Source organism: Sminthopsis crassicaudata, chromosome 3 (assembly GCF_048593235.1).
Source record: "Sminthopsis crassicaudata isolate SCR6 chromosome 3, ASM4859323v1, whole genome shotgun sequence".
In the NCBI taxonomy this organism is placed as follows: Eukaryota; Metazoa; Chordata; class Mammalia; order Dasyuromorphia; family Dasyuridae; genus Sminthopsis; species Sminthopsis crassicaudata.
In genome coordinates this window covers 473,314,405-473,333,702 of record NC_133619.1, presented here as the reverse complement: position 1 = coordinate 473,333,702, position 19,298 = coordinate 473,314,405, and the positions used below count along the sequence as shown (strand labels likewise).

General features: G+C 32.8%; 1 protein-coding gene across 3 annotated transcripts in view; it reads left to right on the top strand.

Annotated features, from left to right (window-relative positions):
• PDS5B (PDS5 cohesin associated factor B) overlaps nt 1-19,298 on the top strand; it is a 209,402-nt gene that overhangs the window by 125,176 nt on the left and 64,928 nt on the right. For all 3 annotated transcript variants that reach the window (XM_074303509.1, XM_074303508.1, XM_074303507.1), the window contains 2 exons: nt 2,813-2,952; nt 3,766-3,881. In XM_074303509.1, coding sequence (XP_074159610.1) covers nt 2,813-2,952; nt 3,766-3,881 — 256 coding nt within the window. The remainder of the gene's footprint in view (nt 1-2,812; nt 2,953-3,765; nt 3,882-19,298) is intronic.

Genomic DNA, 19,298 nt, shown 5'->3' with positions numbered 1-19,298 from the left:
GTTCAGTTGTATTTATGCATATAATTCCCAAGTCCACGTTTTTATTCCTCATCTGCCTTCTGAATTACAGATTGCCTTCTACATATTTGTACCTATATATCCAATAAGTATCTCAATTTTAACATGTGTAAAGTTGAAACATCCCTTCTTCCATATCCAAACTCATCCTTTTTACATAAGTCCATTTCTGAAGGTAGTACTACCATCCTTTCAGTTACTTGGGTTTCTACCCTGGAGTCATCCTTAACTTTTTAAGTTTTGTAAGTTTTAACTCTTCTTTATTTACCCACATCTCTTAAATCCTTTATTTATCTTTCCTTCCTTTAAAGCATAATTCCAATGAGTTTCTGCCAGATCTTTTCTATTCCTGACCAGTTGTTCATGCGCGCACTCTCTCTCTCTCTCTCTCCCTTGAAATTACTTTATGTAATACTTTTTTTTTTGCTCAGGCAATTGGAGTTGAGTGACTTGCCCAGGGTCATACAGCCTGAACGTGTTAAGTGTCTGAGGTCACATTTGAACTCAGGTCATCCTGACTTCAGGGCTGGTGCTCTATCCACTGGGCCACCTAGCTGCCTCTATGTTTTATTTATGTACATAGTATATCAAACTAGTAGAATGCCAGTTTCTAGAAAGCAAGGACTGTTAGACATATTTTTATTTTCCAAGCACTTGTTGATATTGAATTGATAGTTAAAAGATTAAGATATATTTAAATATCTTTTATTTTGGAACTACTCTATTATCCCTTTCCTTCCTTTCAGGGAAAACTCAGTGCATTGCTTTTGTCATCATTGGTTTTGTCAAGTCAACAAGCATTTATTGAGCACTCATTTATTAAGCACAATATCTAGTGCCCGAAATATAAGCAGAAAGATAGTTTTGCTCTTAAGGAATTAACAGTTTAGTGGGGGGAAGGCAACAAATAAAAGGTAGCTTAAAAGTGGGATGATGGGGAAAAGAGATGAAATTTCCCAGCCTGGTGAGATGGAAGAGAAAGTCTGAAGAGTCACGTATGCAGTCTGGAGATAAATAACAGCCTAATGGGTCCGGCATCCTTCTTAAAATTTAGGTTTTGAGATGAACTAATCAATCAGAGGGAACAAAGTTGTTAAGTATATGAAGAAAATTTCCTGTATATAATAATTTCTTGAAATGTTAATTTATGTATAGCTTTAACTTTACAGTTAATCCTCTGGTAAGCCAAAATTTATATTAAAGATATGTGTTAATTACATGAGAACCTTTTTGAAAATAAGTTGATAATTCTCCTTTACTAACAATTATTCTAGTTCAGATATCAGGAATACCTAATAGGCCCTATCATTGAATATAGGAAATAAACAAATTAAAAAAAAAAAAAAAGAACACTGGAGCTCAAGATATTTTTATTTGTGACTACATTTATTCTCTCCCGTGTGCATGAAGAGAGATAGAAACTACCTGTAAATCATTCTTTCCTGTTCTTCACTACCAAAAAACTCATACAAAAAAGTTGTTCTGCTACTATAATACTTTTTCTTCTGTCACTTCATTGTTTTGTGAACAGCTTGTTTTATTAATTTTTTCATAATTTGATTCTCATCTTTTAAGGGAAAGGAATAATACATCAGTTTCATTTTCACAAGATTATGAGTCTCAAATGGGACAATGTATGTAAAGTATTTTGCAGAATTTAAAAATGTAAATTGTTAATCCAGATGCATGGTAAAGTGCTTGACTTGTAGTCAGGAAAAGCATTATTCAAGTCTCACCTGTTAAAATAGCTATGTCATAATGGACCAAGTCCCTCAGCTTCTTTGCAACTTATTAAGCCCTCAACTTCTAAGTTATAGATCCATTGCATTTTGAAGAAGGGGAGAAGTTCTTATGCTGTATCATCCCTATTGTTCATTTACCAAGGCTAAATTTTTGGGATTTGACTTTATAATTCCATATATGAATTTAGAGCTTCATCTCTGTAAGAAAGAACTGCTATTGTAATTTTTAAAATAAATTGTATCAGACATTGTAAATGAGATGAATTTATATTAATTCCATCCATACTGTAGGCACTGTGAGCTCTTTGTTAAACATGATCACTGACATTCTCAATGGTATGAGAAAACCCAAGAAAAAATTTAATCATCAATTAAGCAGTACTTTTAACATGTATTTTGCTAATTCAGGAATACTATGAGGGAGCTAAGAACACAATGCTGACTCCTCCAAAAATTAACTTTTCTTAAGGTAGTTATTGTGTAGTAGTTGTACCATTTAGAGCTGATTCCTTCCTCTTTGCTATTTCTAATTGATCATAACCCCTTTGTATGAGGCTTTCCTAATTTGACAAATTATCAAAACCAAACATAAAACCAATTGAAATAGGGCATCATCCTTTAAACAACCATTAAGGTATTAATAGTTGTCAAGAATTTAAAAAGTCTGATTCTGTTTAATGATTTAAAAATCAATAGATACCACTATGGATTTGACATTTAGTATTAATTATTGAGTATTTTTAATACATTTAGTATTGTTGCATTTTATAAAAACTTCCTAGGATTAATCAATTTAGTCCTTTCTAATAATAGCCTTCCCATCTTAATAATTGTTTTTCTATAATGCAAGTCAGGTGCACAAAATCTTAATTGGTTATATACAAATTAGACTTTTTTCATGTGAGGCTTGACTCTGGATTGTTATTTCTTCCAATTCCCAGAATCTGGTTCATTTTAGGATTATTAATTCCAAAATTGATATAAGAAACAATATGAAATTCTGAGAATGTATTTATAGTTTAATTTTTTTTTTTTTCATTATTTGTTTAAAGGAAATTTGCCTGATCCTGGTAAGGCTCAGGATTTTATGAAAAAATTCACACAAGTTTTAGAAGATGATGAGAAAATAAGAAACCAATTAGAAATGCTTGTTAGCCCAACATGTTCCTGCAAGCAGGCTGAAGGATGTGTGGTAAGGATAAAATTTCAAATATCTTTTATTTATTTAAAATGTTTTATTGATCTATTGTATTTGTAGATTGGTTATTGTTAGTTGTACACTCGTCCTAAATCCACCCTTATATCAAAAATAATGAAATAAACAAAACAAAACCAAAAAAAACCCTGATAATAATCACATTAGATATAGTAGTAGAATCTCTATCCCTTCTGTCTAGTAGGAAAATGTTTTCATCCTCTAATGTCTGAGATCAGTTTTGGTAATTTAATCTAAATTTAACTGAAGTTTTTTAGTATACTTTTCATTCTATGATCATTGTGTCTGGTTCCCTACTTTCTCCATTCTGTCAGGTCATTCAAGTCTATTGATGTTTCTTTGATTCAATCATATTAATCAGATCATATAGCACAGTAATATTCCATTCCATTAAACACATGGAATGTAATTTGTTCATCCACTCATCAGGTGATGGTTACTTAATTTGTTTGGCTCTAGTATTTTCCTATAGGAAAATGTGCTACTTTGAGTATTTTGATTTTTATAGGACTTTTCCTTTTGTAATTAACTTCATTGGATATTAATGGCTTTGGAATATATCTTTCTTAATGGGATTGCTAGGTTAAAGTTTATATAGTTTAGTAAGTTTTCTTGTATTTAAAATTTGATAGATTTGAGAGCATAGCTAAAAATTAATTTTTTTCCTTGTTTTTTTTTTTTTTAACATGGATAGTTTTTTCTTCTGGAAATTACTCATATCTTTTATTTTAAATTATTTGTATTTTTTTTTAATTATGGTACTAATAATTGTAAAATAATGTGTTACAGCGTGAAATAACCAAGAAGTTGGGCAACCCCAAACAACCTACAAATCCTTTTCTGGAAATGATTAAATTCCTCCTGGAGAGGATAGCTCCAGTGCATATAGATACTGAATCTATAAGGTATTTGCAAATATAAAAATCTCTTATCCTGTTAACTCTCTTAAAATACTCCTATTCAGTAGTATTTCATTCCCCTTGCTTATTTAAATTAGTTGTTTCTTATAATCTCTTATTTCTCCTATTTATTGTCCAGTTTATGACGTATTACTATCATATTCCTTGCTTGGTTTTGACTGTCATTTATATAGCTAGATCATCTCTCCTTTTAAATGACAAAATTCAAATGATAGATATCAATTTATTCTTACCCTAAGCGAAGTATAATTAGAAAGAAAATAATGTTTTTCTACTGGAAAACATTATTATATTTAGCCCAGACATTTCAGATTTGACTATTTTCAAGAGCACTGATTGAACAGCCATACAAAAATGTTTTTTAAAATTTTGTTCACCTCTAAAATTGGACAAGTTATATATTTTTTCTATTTCATAGAAAATCATTTATCTTATATTCTATATTCTTTGGGGGAAAAGTATATAAGAGCTCATTTTTGTTATTGTTTTCTTCCATTTTCATTGGATTTGAAATTGCTTCATTGAACTAGAAATGTTGAGTTTGCCCAGAGTCTGAAATATTTTTCTTGTACAAAAGTGTTGTGATAGTATTTATGGGAATATTTTATTTGTTAAGCATAAAGTAGTTTTTTCTTTTCATTTTAGATGCTTTCTTGTGTTATTCTAAATATGTGATTCTAAATCCCATTCTAAATACATTGAATTATTTCTCTTATCAAATTAATTTATATGCCTTTTTTAAAACTATTATATCTTTGATCACATCCTTTCTTTTTTCTATACTTTACTTTTCTTATTTCTAAAATGGGGGGGATTCAAGATTATTTCTAAATTGCCTTCAAGCTCTCAGAGTTTCTTTGGTTTTTTTTTTTTATTGAAGGTGTGATAAATTGTAGTGTCAGTCTTATTACCTGTGTGACCTTAGGCAAGTAACTTTCTTGTGACCTGCTTTAATCATTTGTAGACTAAAAGAATTGGACTGATTGGTTTCTTAGTTTCCTTCCCTCTATAAATTTGGGACTCTTCACTTTGGGAATAGTTCATATTGCCTATTAGCACTTTAATAAATCCTAGATATCAATATTAAAAACAAAAAGATCCAAACACCATACCTATAATGTTGAGGGCTGAAACTCATAATCAAACAAGAAAGCACTTAAGGCTATCTATTCAATGTGAGATAATAGCTCTGGCTCTCCTCACCCGTGGTGCTTGCTTTAACATTTGTTGGTGAGATAATCCTACACAGGATTAGAGATCTGGGGAAGAGAAGTAGTAGAGAGTCACTTGGCAGGCAAGATAAGGAGAGAGGCTAGAGACACCACACTTCTTTGGCATACAAAGATGGATACATCTTTGGCAAGCTGCTTGGCAGCTCCTTCACTTCTCCCTCTAAAGACCAAGGACTTTGATTTATCCTGACTCTGGCAGATCCTGAGGCCCTCCAGGGAGCTAGTCCAGACATTATAGTATAATGTAAATATAATGGATTTTTAACAAACTTGTAAAATATAACTCAGAATTAGTTGTAAAAAAATTTATTTGGTAATGAGTAGTAAATATTTCCTGTATTCATATTATTTTATTTTGGCAGAGATGTTTGTAAAATATTGTATGAGATAACAACCCCTAATCAAAATACTCAGATAATTCAAAGTGAAAAACAGAAGCTTCATTAAAATCTTATGAGAAGCTGACAGCCCACTCACTGGAGTCTCAGAGAGAGGACGGCCATTTTCACCAAGACTGGAGAGAGAATTTAAATGGTCAGGAGAAAAAAAAAAGATTACAGAAACTATTCGCCCACCCATCTCCTGATAATGCTCCTGGAATATAGGTGGGCTTTTGTGGCCTTAGGGTCTTGGTTAAACAATACCTGTTTCAAAAGAAAGAAAAAGTCTGTTCTACTTCTAAGGTTAATCAATTAAGTTAGAGGAATTAGAGGTTTCTAAAATAACTTAAGGAGACTTGGTTTTGCCTCAAGCTTTTGTCAATCAACAAGTAGAGGTTAGCCAGTTTGTAGACTACTGGATTTTTTCCAGGCCATTACATAGTTAGTCAGATTCTTCTCTAAGCAGTTCTCTCTTAAATGTTTTCTCTTGGAAAGTTTCTGTTCTTCTTCCCAGAGCTTTAATGATTAAGCTTTTAGTGCTGATCTTATTCTGAGAAGTCCTAAATTTCCCATTTCACTCAATATGAATGTGATACCAAATGGAAGCAGAAAATATAGGAATATGTAAGGGAAGGCAGCAGGAGAGATGAAAAACCAATAGTTTTAGCCAATAGTTAGATGGTATATTTGTTTGTGATGATAAGATCATATTTCTATGTGACTGAGATAGGATGAATAAGTAGCTTAAGAGGTGAGAGTAGGTTGAAGAACTGAAAGATTGAGGTGTTAGAAAATAAATATGTATGAGGGTAAGAATTGAGGTAAGAAAAGTCCTAGGCCAAGTATTGAGTTCCCTGAAGACAAATGACCTTGGGCATCTATAGACAACTGCTAACAGGATTTGGATTGGACTGGTGGATATAAATAGCTTAGATGCAAAGGAAGAGAAATTACTGAATGAGAGGGAGGAGGACAACTTGGAAGCAGCAATGATCTGCAAAGAATATTTTACCTGCCTTTTCTTGACCAGTGAACTAGGAAGAGTAACTGAAGATGCAGTCTGTACTGGGTAAAGTGGATGGAGGCAGTCAGGAAAAAGTTAGGTTTCAGTAAATAGAATAAATTTAATTCAGTTTAACATTAATTTTTACTTTAGTGTCTTTTACAAGCAACAAGGTCTCTAGATATACAAAGACAAAAATAGGAGGCCCTACTCACAAGGAGTTTTCATTCTCTCTTTCCATCCTTGAGCAGTTGACTTTTGGATTTCACATGTAGAAACTTAATGTTTCTTCATATTAAATTTCATTTTTATATTCAATTATAAGATTGTATAATTATTTCATAATTATATACATATAAGTATAATTATAATTCTATAATTCTGTTATCTAATATATTAGCTAATCCTTTCACTTCATATTCCTTATCAATTTGGTCATATTGATATTTGTTTTCATTTAGTTAGTTGAAAAATTTTACACTCAATATGGCCAGAAACAGCTTTGTGACCATTTCTTACTAAAGAAATCTCTCCAAATTGATGCCAATACATTAATCAAAATCCTTTGGGTCTAGTTAAACAGTTCCAAACAGTTCAACAAATTTTAAGTTTCTGTTATCTGTGGAACAAAGGTGTCAAATTATTGTATGGCTGTAAAATTTTCTTTTTTTTGCCTCAAGAAGATTTAAATACAATTGGGAAATAGTTTAACAAAAATAAATAGAAATACTGTAATGGATAATGTTAATTTGTGATTTTCTGTGTCAGCTCACTGCCTTTGGTGAGGAATAAACTGAGGTTCTAAATCGAGATGGGTCAGTTCCTTTTCTCCTTCCCAAAGTAAACAAAGGTGGGGTAGGTAGCAAATGAATTTGCTACTCAATGCTGTATGGAAACAAAGTCTTTATTGATAGTAAAGGGATAGACAGGCATTTGGCCTTCAGGAAGACCAAACTGCCTGCAAGGGGATGTCAGTTGCCTGCATTGGCTGGTATACACCAAATGCAAAGATTCCATTTTTCAACCTTCCTTATATACATAACTAGAGTCATCAAAACAACTTTGCTCAGAGATGTTATCAAGAGGTTCTGGAGATATGTGTCAATAATACAAGAATTCTCTGTTGTTGTAAATAAGACAGGAATTCTCTGTTATCTCCTTCAGTCTCTCCCCAGAAAGGAATTTCAGATCTTTAGAATGGGGGCTGAAAAATGAAACTAGCCCAAAGGAAGTTGGAGATTAAACAAAGAATCTTAAAGGGGGCTATGCCTGCATCACCTTCAGGGTCCTCTTTCTATTTGACTTTGAAGCCATTAATGTAAAACTTTATTCTTGGCATTGTAGAGAAGATATGGGCAAGATGTTGTAAAGCCATTACCCAACCTCTCAGGAAAATTTGGTTTGAAAACTTAAATTGACCCAATAATTCCAAATCCCTTTTGTACCCTTCCCGCTTGCATAACATTAGCAGCAGAAATTTCATGGAAGACTTCTGTCTCCCTACCCCAGTCTTTGATGTATCTCCTTAACAAATAGTTGCAAATATGTCAGATAACATTATTTTTCTGCAGCTACATTTAAAACAATTTTTTACACTTTTTTTAAAAAAAAAACTTTGACTTCCAGATTCTCTTCCTTATTCCCATCCTCAGCCCCTTTTAAAAAAGCACATGTGAAGTTATGCAAACCATTTCCATAAAAGTCTTTAAAAAAACAAAACCAAACCAAAAAAAAGTGAGTTTGTTTCAGTCTGTACTGATAAGTCCTTCAAGAGTAGTCACAGATCATTATATTGCTGACAATAGCAAAGGCATTCACAGCTGATTATCCCAGAACACTGCTGTTACTTCAGAATGATGAGATTTAGATTTGGGGAACCCAAATGAAATTAAGGTTTCTGGTGATCAAGGAGTTAAATGAGGTTTAGTGGCAGGTTTGGGGTTCAGGGAGTCAAATGGAGCTCCCCTGCAGTCCCTTAGGATTTAGCCCAAGGGTAGGAAGTTTGGGGGACTTCACCTTCTGGTGGCACAGAAGTTCTCTATAAAGGAATTTACAGACCCCAAAACTTAGATTGAGATTTATTATGGGGATTGGAAGTAAAGTTAAAAGTCTGACTAAGGAAATAGGTAAAGAGAGGCAGAGGCTCCTTGGGTTGCTATGCATGGTATGGCTGGCATGTTTGGAATCTCTGCAAAGAGAGGATTTTTAGTTTGGTTCTTTTTATAATGAGAGATTTAGCTAAAATGGAGTCCCTGAGTAGAATCCCAAGTTAGCTCCTCGTTGGATTTCAGCTAGGGCTAGAATTTGAATTAAATTTAATGGGTTTCAGGACTGAGTCAATCCACCCAGATAATAAAAATGAAACTGTCCTTGGAGCAGGATCCATCACTGAGGCAGAGTTGAAGGAGATTTTCTCCTTTAAGGATTTTCAGAGTTTCGGGTCCCCTCTTCAAAAATAACTGTACATTACATGGAAGATTTTCCAGATTTTTCTGAGAGCATTCTGCTCATCATTTCCCATAGAACAATAATTGTGCATCATAATCACATATCACATTTCATTCAGCCATTCCCCAATTGATGGGTGCTCCCTCAGTTTCCAATTTTTTGCCCTGAGAAGAGAACTATTATATTTTTGTAGATATATAGGTCCTTTTCCTTTTTTAAAATCTCTTTAGGATTCATGTCTAATAGTGGTATTATTAGGTAAAAGAATATGCATTTCATGACTTATTCTTGAGGCTGCGGGGAATTTCGGTATTCAACTTAATCCCTTTCAAGGCCTTTTAATAGAATGTCTTACAAAATTATTGTCATGTATTCTACTATTTGATAATTTCAAGTATCCATTTTTCTCCCCTTTCTGAAAAAAAGGAGATGATGTTTTTCAGTGTTCTTATAAGTTATTCTCCTTACTCTTGTTCCTTGAAAGTTTCTTTAGTACCCTGACTAGATATCTTTTGGTGTTCTTTTATATCTTTATCTGCTTTGGATTTCAGTTCTCTTTTAATTATTTTTGTTCTGTTCATTTCACTATAAATTCATTGACAATAGTACCTTATATATAGCTGGTGAATAATACATTTTTATTGAATTGAAAGTGTGATTCATGGGAAAGCTGAGCAAAAGTAACATTTCAGTTAATGTCTTTTTTGTAAATGTTAAACTGTCATTATGATATTGCTCATGTTTTTCTTTCTCTATATGCCTACTGAAATGGTCTTCGTTATTCTTAATGGGATCAAGAATTAAGAGAGCATTAGTCTGGGAAAGGAGGGGATTTTTTTCCCCTAAAACTGGAGGGAAATAGGAAAGCATTAGACAAGAGACAGATATATTAAGCTAAATAGAGAGGAAATTTTAGGAACTGTCATTATTGATGGCTTTGTTTAATTAATTATGTGACAGAATTTTTTTTTTTTTTTTTTTAAACAATGGAGGCCCCAGACTGATTTCAAAGCATCTGAGGGGAAAATAGAGAGGAGGAATCATCAAGAAATGAGTTCTGAAATTTACCAGCAGCAGAGAGAACATAGTAAGGGTTATTGTTTGTAGTGGCCTTAGTTAGCATGATACAGCCATATAATAAAGGAGCAAACTTTTTCCTTAATTCATTCCTTTCGTTTCTTCAGTTTCTCCCTTTCTAGTATCCTTTCTTCCCTCCCTCTTCAAAAACAAGTCTCTTCCATCCTCTCTCCCCAAAAAAAATCTTCATAGTTTTGTAAGTATTCCTGGTAGACTGAACTATAAGTAGCAATGGTAATCTGCTCTCCTGTTCCTGTTAGTTGAAGTTAATGTTCTTCACCCTCAAATGTTGAAGATATTTGATGTTTCCAGGGTGAAAAACAGGTTAAAGATAAGCAATGAATACAATATTGGTTGAAAAGTTCCACTAATGATAATTATAATTACTCCAGGGAAGCTCATTTCTTAAGTTTTTTCCAGACTTCTATTAGTTGCTATAATTAAATTCATTGACATTGCTTCATTATTTATTAGAGCACAAGGATCATAGTGCAGTTCTATGGAAGGATAAAAAGAAATCTGATTAGTAAGGAAGATCAGCCTATCCTTTTATTCCAAATCCCATGTTCAATTCGAGGTTAGTAATATATTACAGTCAAATGTGGAACAGGCTCACATTGTTGAGAGTGGTTGACATATGCATTGATTTTTATTGGATTGAGTTATTTTCCTTTTTGTTCTAAAGAAGGATTAAAACTCTAAAAATGGTTAGAAGGGATGTATTGGAAAAAACAAATAATAAAAGATTAACAGTTTAACAAATTCTGTAGTCTACTTATATTCATTATGCAATTTATTACTGTGTCATCTGAAATTATTTCTTTTGAACTTTTGCCTATATCATTATTAGAAGAGTATTTCCTTATTTTATCGAATCTGCAGTCATCCTTTAATGCTGCTGATTGCAATCAATCCACATCCAAATTTTGCTTGTCCTTGTCCTACCATAAAAATCCTTTATAAAAAGTTCATTCAATGTAAGGTTTTTCTCTTGGATTCATATGAATAAAATATCATTTATGAGATCCTACTCATTTTTTTACATATTATTGTCTTTTAATTACATTTCCATTGTTTTCAAGTCTTTTGTGATTTTGACCAGCAGTTTAGTATATTTTTATTCTGGGACAGTTTTAAAATTGATCTCTCAGTATTTTGAAAATTGTTCCACCTGGAACACAGATCTCTTTTGTGTATAACAGGTATAGTTCAACTATGCTTCTCTTGTTCAGTTCCAATTCTACTTGCTCATGTATTGATACTGAAATTTGGTACTGAAATATTGGAATCTCTTTGTAACAGCTTTACTGTAATAGAAAAATAGTATGTTCTAGAAATTTTAACACATTTTCCATATTTTTAAAAAATTTGGTGATATCCTTTTACTTTTCTCTGTACATACTCCTGAATTTTAAACTTTTTTTTGGGGGGGGGAGGCACGGGTTATCATCTGTGTTATTAGTTGATATAACACATTCTTCTATAATATTTTTTGCAGGTCATTTTATTTTCTAAAGTAATGTTCCTGGCTGTCAAGTTTCTTTATGACAATTTGTGATTATTTTTGGTATTTATTTTTTGATAGGCAAAATGCTAAGTGCTGAAGATCCAAAGAAAGATTTTTATCTAGAACCTTTTTTCAGAAAGCTTACAGTATCAGGAGACAGCATGCAAAGTATATATATATATATATATATATATATATATATATATATATTTTTTTTTTTTTTTTTTTTTTAGTATGCATCATAATACAATCTATTTTATTCTCTATATTTCAAAACATTGTTCTTAGATGAAGTCCATAGGATTTGCCAGACTTCCATAGGGGTCTATGACCCCACAAAAGATTAAGAACTCCTGTTTCTTTTTTTTTTTTTTTTTTTTTTAATTATTCATTTTTCCAAATTATCCCCTCCCCCGATGGCAGGTAATCCCATACATTTTATATGTGTTACAATATAACCTAGATACAATATATGTGTGTAAATACCATTTTCTTGTTGCACATTAATTATTAGCTTCCGAAGGTATAAGTACCCTGGGTAGATAGACAGTAGTGCTAACAATTTACATTCGCTTCCCAGTGTTCCTTCTCTGGGTATAGTTATTTCTGTCCATCATTGATCAACTGGAAGTGAGTTGGATCTTCTTTATGTTGAAGATTTCCACTTCCATCAGAATACATCCTCATACAGTATTGTTGTTGAAGTGTATAGTGATCTATTGGTTCTGCTCATTTCACTCAGCAACAGTTGATTTAAGTCTCTCCAAGCCTCTCTGTATTCCTCCTGCTGGTCATTTCTTACAGAGCAATAATATTCCATAACCTTCATATACCACAATTTACCCAACCATTCTCCAATTGATGGACATCCATTCAACTTCCAGTTTCTAGCTACAACAAAAAGAGCTGCCACAAACATTTTGGCACATACAGGTCTCTTTCCACTCTTTAGTATTTCTTTGGGATATAATCCCAATAACAGCAATGCTGGGTCAAAGGGTATGCACAGTTTGACAACTTTTTGGGCATAGTTCCAAATTGGTCTCCATAATGGCTGGATTCTTTCACAACTCCACCAACAATGTATCAGTGTCCCAGTTTCCCCACATCCCCTCCAACATTCATCATTATTTGTTCCTGTCATTTTAGCCAATCTGACAGGTGTATAGTGGTATCTCAGAGTTGTTTTAATTTGCATTTCTCTGATCAATAGTGTTTTGGAACACTCTTTCATATGAGTGGAAATAGTTTCAATTTCATCATCTGAGAATTGTCTGTTCATATCCCTTGACCATTTATCAATTGGAGAGTGGTTTGGTTTCCTATAAATCAGGGTCAGTTCTCTATATATTTTGGAAATGAGACCTTTATCAGAACCTTTCCTTTTAAAAATATTTTCCCAATTTGTTACTTCCCTTCTAATCTTGTTTGCATTAGTATTGTTTGTACAGAAACTTTTTAGTTTGATGTAATCCAAATCTTCTATTTTGTGATCAATAATGATCTCTAATTCTCCTCTGGTCATAAATTCCTTCCTCCTCCACAGGTCTGAGAGGTAGACTATTCTCTGTTCCTCTAATCTATTTATGATCTCATTCTTTATGCCTAAATCATGGACCCATTTTGATCTTATCTTGGTATATGGTGTTAAGTGTGGGTCCATGCCTAGTTTCTGCCATACTAATTTCCAGTTTTCCCAACAGTTTCTTCCAAATAATGAATTTTTGTCCCTAATGTTGGTATCTTTGGGTTTGTCAAAGATTAAATTGCTATAGATGTACCCTTTTTTGTCCTTTGTATCTAATCTGTTCCACTGATCTACCGTTCTATTTCTTAGCCAGTACCAAATGGTTTTGGTGACTGCTGCTATATAATATAGCTTTAGATCAGGTACACTTAGACCACCTTCCTCTGACTTTTTTTTCATTAGTTCCCTTGCAATTCTCGACCTTTTATTCTTCCATATGAATGTTGTTATTTTTTCCAGGTCATTAAAATAGTTTCTTGGGAGTCTGATTGGTATAGCACTAAATAAATAGATTAGTTTGGGGAGTATTATCATCTTTATTATATTCGCTCGGCCTATCCAAGAGCACTGAATGTCTTTCCAATTATTTAAATCTGACTTTATTTTTGTGGCAAGTGTTTTGTAATTTTTCTCATATAATTCCTGACTATTCTTTGGTAGATGGATTCCCAAATACTTTATACTCTCAACATTTGTTTGTAATGGAATTTCTCTTTGTATCTCTTGCTGTTGCATTTTGTTGGTGATATATAAGAATGCTGAGGATTTATGTGGATTTATTTTGTATCCTGCCACTTCAGCATGCAAAGTATTATACACTGACAAGATAAATTGTAAATAATCAACAGAAGGAAGGTGCTAGCATGTGTGGAAGAGTCCATACCTTCCTGTAGAAGCTAGGATTTTAGCTGGGACTTTAAAGAAAGCTAGGGTATCCAGAAGTCAGAGAACAGGAGAGAAAAGCGTTCCAGAGCTTGGAAGCAGTGAGAGAAAATGCTTAGAGTTGGAAGATGTAGTGTTTGTCTTATATGAAAAAAAAAAAAAAAAAAAAAAAAAAAAGAGAGAGAGAGAGACAGTGTCATTGACAGCTCACATGGGAATGAATAAAATGTAAGGAGACTGGAAAAATAGGAAGGAGTTTAAATTATGAAAAGCTTTGGGTTTCAAAGAGTTTTGTATTTGATTCCAGAGGTAAGAGGCAGTTTGGCAAGGATATTAATTGTTTAGTGGTTGAAGTAGTTTAGTTTCTCTGGTTTCCTTTGTTAATTGCTTCATACTAAACTTCCGAAGAATATTATGATATTCTCTCTTTATGGCTTTTCTTTTATCCATTTTTCATTTTTTTTATGTGAATGGTTTATTTGATTAGGTCAGGTTTAACATTTTAATTACATACTCTTCATTTGTGTCCTTTGTTTTCATCCAGTGAATTATAACACTGAACTTGAAATTAGGAAAATCTTAACTTCAAATTCTACCTGAGACACTTAATGACTATATGATCCTTGATAAAATCACTTAACTTCTCTTGCCTCAGTTTCTTATATCTGTAAAATGAAGACTATAGTAAATATTACCGTAGTAATTAACAGTTTTTTTTTGTGAGAATCAAATAAGATGATGTATGTTTACAAACTTTAAAATATTAGCTAAATGTAAATGTTATAATATCATTCTTACCTGGTGCTAATTTTGATCTTTATTTTAACGAGTGGTCTAACTATTCCCATGTCAGTGATCATGCATTTATTGTTAAAACATAGCCAATTAAAATTTTATTTAATACTTGCCAGAGCTAGTGTTCACTTATTTTTGAAAAGTATTCATGTTGTATAAGATCTAAAGTTTCTGTGTTGTGGTTGCCTATCCAACTTTGTTAGAATTGGATACTGTTCATTTTCCATTTACTTGTTTGATTCCTATATGGATTTTTAGTCCAATCTCTTATGTGGCTGTGGGATTTATTGAAAAGATTCTGTCATATACTAGGACTTGATGAAAATAAGCACAATATCATCAGCAAACAGGATCCCTTTTTCTCCTCTCTGCAATGAGGTCACTCATTTGGATTATGTTTAGGACAGTCTTTATGACACTTTATGACATTGCTGAACATAAGGAGGGAGCATATCTACCATGATTGGTAATGATCCTCAGAAAACTGAATAAAATTATCTTTGATTGCATCTGTCAGAATCTACATGATTTGGAGGATAGACATTTTATTGGAGATGGGACTTTGTAATTGACTTCTCATTGCTACATAAAATCCTAGTTTTGTAACTAAACACAAAAGTCTCTTGATACTATTGACCATGCAACTGAAAATTGGCTGCTGTAGCATATTATATGCAAAAAAAAAAAAACTATTCTAAATTTTTGATAATTCATTAATCATTTATGCTAAGAAGTATGCCTGGTGATGGGGATATAAATATAAAAATTTAATAGTCGTCCCTGCTTTTAAGGAGGTATCCTTCTGTTAGGGAAGATAACATGTATACATATTTGTAAAATAAATACAAGATTTACTGGAGTTCAAGTCTTGCCTCAGACTCTTAAAACTTCTAGCTGTATGACCCTCAGCAAAAATAATAATAATATAATTAAATAGACAGACAGATAGACAAACATGTAGATAGTTAGATAGAGACAGGATTGAAAGGGAAGGAGGGTGTTGTCCATTGGCAGAAGAAAAACTTTGAGTAGCAGTAAGTAGTTCTTGAACTGAGTCTGAAGTTAGAAATTCTCTAAGGCCCAGGTGAATAAGGAATGTATTTCAGACTTGAGAGATTGCCATAAGAGACACATGGCATGTGATTAATGCCAATCAGTAAAAAATTCAATATAAAGATTTTATAAAGATAATGATATCATCCCTTACTCAATTTTAATTTAGTGTATAGGACAACTTTCAGATATCATATATATTCTTCTGAGCTCTTTAACTGATATACATTTTTACTTGGCTGTCTCATAAATGTCTCAAATTCAGCTTGTCTAAAATAGAAATCATCATGTTCCGGATCAAATATGAAATTCTCTTGGTTTTTTTTTCCTTTTTGATTTGCAATAAGTCCATTTATTTTTTAATCCACATTACTTTATGAATCGTATTGGGGGAGTAAAATCAGAGGAAAAAAAGGCAGAAAAAAGAAGTGAACATAGCATCTGTTGATTTGCATTCAGCCTCCTTGGATCCTTTTCTGGATATGCAGATGGCATTTTCTGTCCAAAGTCTGTTGGGATTGCTTTGGGTCTCTGAACCACTGAGAAGAGCCAAGAGTTTCATCGCAGGCGTTTTCAAGCGTTGATCATCACACATTCTTGATATTATTGTGTACAATGTATTCCTGGTTCTGCTTGTTTTGTTCAGCATCAGTTCGTGTAAATATTTCCAGGCCTTTCTAAAATCAGCTTGTTCATCATTTTTTAATAGAACAATAATATTCCATTACCTTCATGTACCACAACTTGTTCAGCCATTTCACAATTGAGGGGCATCCCTTCCTTTTCCAATTCTTTACTACCATAAAAAGATCTGCTACAAACATTTTTGCACATGTGAGTCCTTTCCCCTTCCTTTATGATTTCTTTGGGATGCAGACCTAGCCATTGCTGGGTAAAAGGATATGCTCAGTTTTATAGCCTTTTGGGATAGTTCCAGATTGCTCTCCCGAATGGTTGGATCAGTTCTCAACTCCAAGAATGTATTAGTGTCCCAGTTTTACATCACCCCCCCCCCCCAACATTTTGTCATTATCTTTTCCTATCATCTTAGCCAATCTTAGAGTTGTGATGTGGTACCTCAAAGTTGTTTTAATTTGCATTTCTCTAATCAATAGTGATTTAGAGCATTTTTTTCATATAATTATAAATGATTTTCATTTCTTCATCTGAAAATTGTTGGGGAATGATCATTTATTAGTTGGGGAATAATTTGTATTCTTATAAATTTGACACAATTCTTTACATATTTTAGAAATAAGACCTTTATCAGAAATACTGACTGTAAAGATTTTTCCCAGCTTTGTACTTCTCTTTTAATCATGTTTCTGTTTGTTTTGTTTGTATAAAAACTTTTTAATTCAATGAAATCAAAGTTGTCCATTTTGCCTTTCATAATGTTCTCTAGTTCTTCTTTGGTCATAAATTCCTTCCTTCTCCATAGATCTGATAGATGTTATCCCTTGTTCTCCTAATTTCTTTATGTATCATCCTTTATGTTCAAATCATGTAGCCATTTTGATCTTATTTTGGCATGGAGTGTGAGATGAAGATCTGTGCCGAGTTTCTGAGATAGTTTTCTCAATAATTTTTGTCAAATAGTGAGTTCTTATTTCAGGAGCTGGAGTTTGGGCATTGATCAAATACTAGATTGCTATAGGCCTTGATTATTGTCATGTGTATCTAATCTATTCCTCTGATTGCTGTATTTCTTAGCCAGTACCAAATGATTTTGAAGATTGCTGCTTTATAATGTAGTTTTAGGTTTGGTACTCCCCCCCCCCCCCCATTAATTCCCTTGATATTCTTGATCTTTTGTTTTTCAAATGAACTTTGTTGTTATTTTTCTAGTTTGTTTGGTATGGCATTGAGCGAGTAGACCAATTTATGCAGAATTGTCATTTTTATTAAATATTAGCTTGACCTCTAGCCATGGACAATTGTTATTTTTCCAGTTGTTAGATCTGATTTTATTTATATGGGAGTTGTGTTTTGTAATTTTGTTCATATCGTTCTTGGGTTGGTCTTGGCAGGTAAATCCCTAAGTTTTTTACTTTGTCTACAGTAATTTTAAATTGAATTTTTTTTTTGTATCTCTTGCTGATGGGCTTTGTCAGTTATATATAGAAACGCTGATAATCTGATAATCTGCAAAGAGTGATAGTTTTACTTCCTCAATTCCTATTCTAATTCCTTTAATTTCTTTTTCTTATTACTAAAACCACATTTCTAATACAATGTTGAATAATAGTGGTGATAATAGACATCCTTGTTTTTTACCCCCCATCTTATTGGGAATTCATCTAGCTTCTCTTCATCACAAATAATGCTTGCTGTAGGTTTTAGATGGATACTACTTATTTTAAGGAAAGCTCCCTTTATTCCTTTGCTCTCTAGTGTTTGTAATAAGAGTCAGTGCTATATTTTGTCAAAAGTTTTTTTGGGTCATTTCTGTTGATCGATTGTGGTTTTTCTGATACTGAACCAGCCCAGCATTCTTGGTATAAATCCCACTTGGTCATAATATATTATCCTGCTGAAAAATTGCTGTAACCTCTAATCTATCTGTGATAATCTTCAGTTGTTCCTGTATTTGTTTGTATATAGTTTGCATTTTGTTTGCATTTGTATTATCATATTGTGAATTCTGAAAATGTGAATTGTCTTTTTAAAAATATATTGTCAATACTTTTCACAGTGCCTGGTACATAGTAGTAGGTACTTAGTAAATGCTTGATGACTTTCTATAATTTAGGCAGTGATATGAATAGCAACCACTTTGTCTGTATATAAATCACTGCTAGGTCCTGGGCACACAAAAATTTCTATACCCTTAAGCTTTTATTTTTCTTGGGTATTCCTTAACATAAGGAAATGTTATTATACAAGGTAGTTTAAGGAAGCAGAGAATAGTAGTTATTGGGAAGATCATGCAGAATCTTGGCTTTCCAGCTGGAAAGCAGTCAGCTTTCACTAAGCTTTTCCCTTCTTCCCAATTTATTTGACTCCCTGAAGCCTGAAGGGAGTAAATGATCGACCCAAGTTCACAGAAAGATTAAGTCTTAGAGGATTTCAACCCTGCTCATCTTAACTATTTAAAAAGCATTTATTTATAAAAAGCTTTTGTAAAAGTATGTTAAGTAATACTCACCCTTGGGAGATCCAAAGACATCAGGATCAAGGAAAGCTCCCAGGGTAAGATGGTACATCTTTAAGGTTTTGAAGAAAGATGTAATCTGCTCCTTTATTAAAGATTGCAGTAAGCCTTTTTTAGGTGAAGATCTGAAAAAGAAGGCTGTTCTTTTAGGGAATGATAGAAGGCCAAGAGATCAAGTTAACACATTCAGAAAAATTTTGACAGGCTGAAATATTTAACTTAATGTAATGAGATTAAATAAAATTAAACTGAGTGTGGAGGCTCTATGACAATAATCTCTGCTACTGAGAAGACTTGACTGGGGTTCTGAGCCAATAGTGAGCCAAACTGATCAGATGTTTGA